Below are 5,131 nucleotides of genomic sequence, written 5' to 3' on the forward strand. Positions count from 1 at the left end.
AAGTCTCATAACATACCACGGACCTACTCGAGGCCTGCAAACACACATAATAACATCAAAACGATGAATCACACCTCAATTCGAAATCAATGAACTTGAAACTTCAAACTTCCACAACCAATGTCGAAACCTATCAAACCGTGTCCGATTGACCTCAAATTTTGCACACAGACACATTTAACATTACGGAGCTGCTCCAACTTCCGAAATCGGAATTCGACCCCGATATCAAAAAGTCCACTCCTGATCAAACTTTCCAAAATTCCAACTTTCGCCATTTCAAGCCAAATTCCACTACCGACCTCCAAATCAAACTCCGGACGCACCCCTAGTCTGAAATCACCCAACGGAGCTAATGGAACCATTAGAAATCCAATCCGAGGTCAAATTCTAAAAAATATCAAACTTGTCAAACCTTTCAAATTTAAAGTTTCTAGCTGAGAACCATTCTTCCAAATCAATTCCGAATAACCTGAAAACCAAAACCGACGATTCACATAAGTCAAATACATCATACGGAGCTACTCAATCTCGAAAACTGCTGAGCGAAGTGCAATCGCTCAGAACGACTGGTCGGGTCGTTATACCATTGTCATTAGTATGATGCTTGAGTATATTTTGAAAATGTGTTTCTTGCCATTGTGCTTAATTTTGAAAGTTGCTCGAGGACGAGGACGAGCAAGAGTTTAAGTGTAGGGTGTTGATAAAAGGCCAAACATGCATATTTTTCAGTGTACATTCATCTCATAACTTGTGTGGTTACGGTAGGTTACATGAGTTTTTGTAGTGAATTATTCTCATTATGTGCATTCTTATGTGTAGGAGCAAGTTGGACAAAATGTGAGCAAAAGAAGTTGATTCGGAACCAAAAGACAAAAGAAGGACTTTCCTCGTTCACTCTCGCATGCATACGAGAGAGTGAATGAGCTAGCTGAGGAAAAGCTTGAGAAAAAACAGCTAAGTATGGAAAAAAGGCATGGAAGTGCACGAGAGACTTAGAAGGAAAAGAAAAATAGAAGAACTTCACTCATTCACTCTCGCGTGCGCACGAGAGAGTGAACGAGCTATCCTAAAAAGGGAGTTTCGAAGTGGGTGTGTATTATTTTCGCCCCATGCTAATCCTATACCATATAAATAGTCCTTAAACTCACTTTTGAGAGGGGGAGACGTTTCTAGAGACCGAAGAGAGACGACCTAGAGAGAGACGACCTAAAAGGGGACGTTTTTAGAGAGGGATATCGAAAAAAGGAGGCAAGAACACACTAGGAGCAAGGCGGAGAGTTCTTCTACGAGTTTTTCACTTCCTTCTTCCTATTTTCATTATTGGTTATGTATTCTAGTATTGTAGTTTTGCGTGCTATTATGAATAACTAATTTGTTATCTAGGATTTTGATGGAACCTTTTGTAGGATGAATTCTTATTAAATTTTTATATAATTAAGTCGTTGGATTTCTCTACTTGTACTTCAAATACGTGTTTATTGTTGTTGATTGAATGGCCATCAATTAACTGTGCTTATTTAGTGTGTGTATTGCTCGAGAGAGAGTACGCATTTAGGTAGTTGTTGAACAACATCACTCCTAACGCATGTGAGATCAATACAGAGGGTTTAAAGGCGGGATTAAAGATAACGAAACCTTGGTGCGATCGTCGTGAGTGGTGAATTAGTGCCAGCTAGCGTAGTTTGAGTGAATACGTCATCTAGTAAATTGTGGTAGTTGCTCGAGAGAGAGCTACGACACCCAAAGTACTTACGATCAGTAGAGAATACTTAGGCGAAATTATAGAAGATGTAGTGGGAAGGATTCCGACAGTCGGAAAAATCATAACTCTAGACCTCCTTAATTTAGTCTTCAACCCTTAATATATTTAGTTATTAATTTATTATTTTAATTTGTTAGTTAATTAATTAGTTAGGTATAAGAATCTTAATATTTATAACTTAGAAACTATTCGAGCTTGTCTTCTTAGTGATATTGAACTGTTTTAGCTAAGCCGTTGTTCTCTGTGGGATTCGACTCCGTCTTGCAGACCCGGTTACATTTGCAGCGATCGCTTACCCTTTTTAGGACTAGAGTTGGGCGTGACGCACTTCCCCCTCTAATGGACTTGTACGACATGAATCTAAATTAACCGAACATCAAGTGGGTAAAAAGTTGAATTTTATTAAAAGGAGAATGTTATATATAGTCCCTATACGTTGGTTGTTCTAAGAGTTTTGTACTTCCTCTGTCCAAATGTATGTGGCATAGTTCAGATTTCGAAAGTCATTCTATAATTCGATTGCTAATTTAGATTGAAATAATATTTATATATTTGGAAACTACATAAAAAGTTCCGAAAATAACAATAATTAATAATTTAAAGTATTTGAAAGATATATGAAGATTATAATAACAAAAACTTGTTTTGACTCTTGCAATTCGAATGATACCACATAAATTAGGAGGAAAGGATCGGAGTACTAGCTAATAGCACCGTTGAAAACTAAATTACTCCTTACATAAGATAGAGTGACAACATTTGCAACCTTAGCTTCCATACAAGCTAGTTCATACAACAACTTTTTCTAATTGTTCTTTTCGAAGTCCCCCTACTCATTGATCATAATAGCAACAAACTAATCATCATAAGTTTACATCTTCACTACAACCAGATCATGTCAATAATTTCCCACAATCAAAGTCACCCATTTTCAGCATAGTCTCAATGGTAAATTGAGCCAGGAATTTCTCTCTCAAGTAGCTAATCACCTTCCCATTACTTTCTTGTGCCAAACCAACCAAATAAGAAGTAGTAATAAGGTTAAAAATCCTCCATCTTCTCTCTTTTGCATACTTCTCCAAACCAACTTTAATTCTATTGTATAATTCATCATCTTCTAATTTCTCCAGCATTCCTGTTGGTAATTTTATTGAAAAAGTTTCAGCAATGCACCTAGCAAGAACCACACTATCTTCTAATGCTGAACATCCACCTTGACCAATATCAGGTGTCATTGGGTGAAGTGCATCACCAACTAGACATGTGTTTCTTTTGACAATATTGTCTCTCATTAAAATGTTCAATGGCGATCTTAATTTTAGTTTGGCACAATATAGGCTATCTAGTGAGGTTCTCTGTAGGATATTGTATGCTTCTTTTGACACGTTGCTGGCCATACTTAGCACAAATTGCTTCATTTTGATTGGACTTCCTTCTATCGATTCATCGTCTGAGATGCATGCAATTCAAAAGCGTTACATGATTGATCAGACAAAAAAGCCAGAGATTATTGGTACAGAACACAAATAAAAGGAAAAGAAAAAGAAAAGCAGACATCAAACGACAAAAGATCAAACGGAAAGTTCTGATTATCTCCTGTGGAAAGAGTACACAAATAAACCGGTCGTATTATCTTCCGTGGAAATCTTAGATAAGTAAAATAATTAGCACGAAAGAAGTCATTTTTTATGAAATTATTTTACAGAAAACATATAGTATATCTTTTTTGAAATTCATAAGAAATTTATTATAATATTAAAAATAAGGAGAGTGAGGTTAAGATACTTGTAAGAACACTTCCATCCATAAAAAAGGAAGTTATTTTCCTCATTATGATAACATTTTCTTCAAATAACAGTTTTAATAACTAAATATCAGAAAATAAATTTCTCGTAGAATATTCCGTGGCAATGCATTATCTTCCGTGGAAAAAGTAGAGTAATAAAATATTGTCTCATTTATCTTGGGTGGAAAAGGCATAATCTCATTATCGACCTTTAGTGGAAAGAAAAAGGTATGTTAATAATTGATGCAGAACAGAAGCTAAAGGAGGTAGCAGGCTTACAGTTGACGGCAGACGGAGTAAAAGTGCAAAACCAGTACAAGCTCTTGTAATCACAGGGAAGGAAACCAATGCGAACTCCTCCTCCAAAATAAGCGCAGAACTTTGGCTCGAAACCGTGACTTTCTGGATACTCAACGTATCCCCGAATCGCTGAACGATTTGCATCAACTAGTTTCTGGAGGCCCATCCACTTAGCCACCACTGAGTTCACACCATCACATCCTATTAACACCTTCATGCAAAGCAGTATTGTTCAGTTTTTTCTTTGGGCCCAGTTAACCCCCAAAAAATAAAAAGAAGAATATATATTCACCTTGGTTCGAAGAACAGTTTTGTCAGCCAAATGTAGCAACTTGAATAGTCCAGAATCTTGGATGGAAACAACACGGGAAGAATACTTGATAGTTCCTGGAGGAAGTTCTTTCTCTAAAGTCTCCACTATCTCCTGTCTTTTCATACAACGGCTGTCGTAATCTCTACTGTATAACACAAAGAGTTGTATTGTGAGATTTGACAAGTACGTACGGATATGTTATATATATATATATATATATGGAATGATCAATGCTCAAAATATCAAAAACTTAGAGTGTAGCTTACGGTTTCTTATTTGCATCTAGGGAAATCTCTGCAGTAGGCTTGCCTGAAACTGCTGAAAATGCCTCGAACCTACAGAAATTAAAAGCTCATTAAATTCAAGCTGAGATATCATGACACTAACAACTCTATTCTTAAACGATATCGATCTTCATCTGAATTTATGATTTCTTATAAAAACCTCAAGTTAATATATAATAATAACCGAATTCAGCTTATGGCCGGTGGCCTCACACGTACCGACTAAACTGGAGAGAACGTTGTCTAAGGGAGTCTCCAACGCCAAGAGCATCGAGTGCCCTCCAGGCGTTGGTCCATAATGCAAGGGCAAATCCTGATGTTCGTAAAGAGTCTGATGATTCCAACACTAAGCTCCGCAACCCCAGCCTAAAGAACAAAATAACCATCGGTAGTTCTATTAAAAACACGTAACGACCATGCACCAAAATATAACCATATATAGGCGAATTTATTTGGTGTCGAATTCATGTGTTCAACTGAATCCATTAAATCATTACTTAAAATAATGAGGTTGTATAGAAAAAATGAATCCATTACTTTCATCAGCTTGAATTATGTATAGATCGAAAGAAACAAAAAAAGTTATTAATTAAAATGCATATACTATTAAGATCATACTAGTTCTGAACTTATTGATTTTAGATCCTAAATTACCTATGATAATAACATATTTCTTATCATTT

At 36.2% G+C, this 5,131-nt stretch overlaps 1 protein-coding gene across 1 annotated transcript; it reads right to left on the bottom strand.

Moving 5' to 3' along the window:
• Positions 1-2,395: 2,395 nt before the first annotated feature.
• LOC109207837 (FAD-dependent urate hydroxylase-like) lies at positions 2,396-4,857 on the bottom strand. Its single transcript, XM_019370837.1, has 5 exons — positions 4,668-4,857; positions 4,431-4,499; positions 4,144-4,309; positions 3,831-4,062; positions 2,396-3,215 (listed from the first exon to the last, which is right to left on the bottom strand). Exons 1-5 carry the CDS (start codon positions 4,832-4,834, stop codon positions 2,659-2,661), a joined length of 1,191 nt encoding a protein of 396 aa, XP_019226382.1. The 5' UTR covers positions 4,835-4,857; the 3' UTR covers positions 2,396-2,658.
• Positions 4,858-5,131: the final 274 nt, after the last annotated feature.

The sequence above is a fragment of the Nicotiana attenuata genome, unplaced genomic scaffold, assembly GCF_001879085.1.
Source record: "Nicotiana attenuata strain UT unplaced genomic scaffold, NIATTr2, whole genome shotgun sequence".
NCBI lineage: Eukaryota > Viridiplantae > Streptophyta > Magnoliopsida > Solanales > Solanaceae > Nicotiana > Nicotiana attenuata.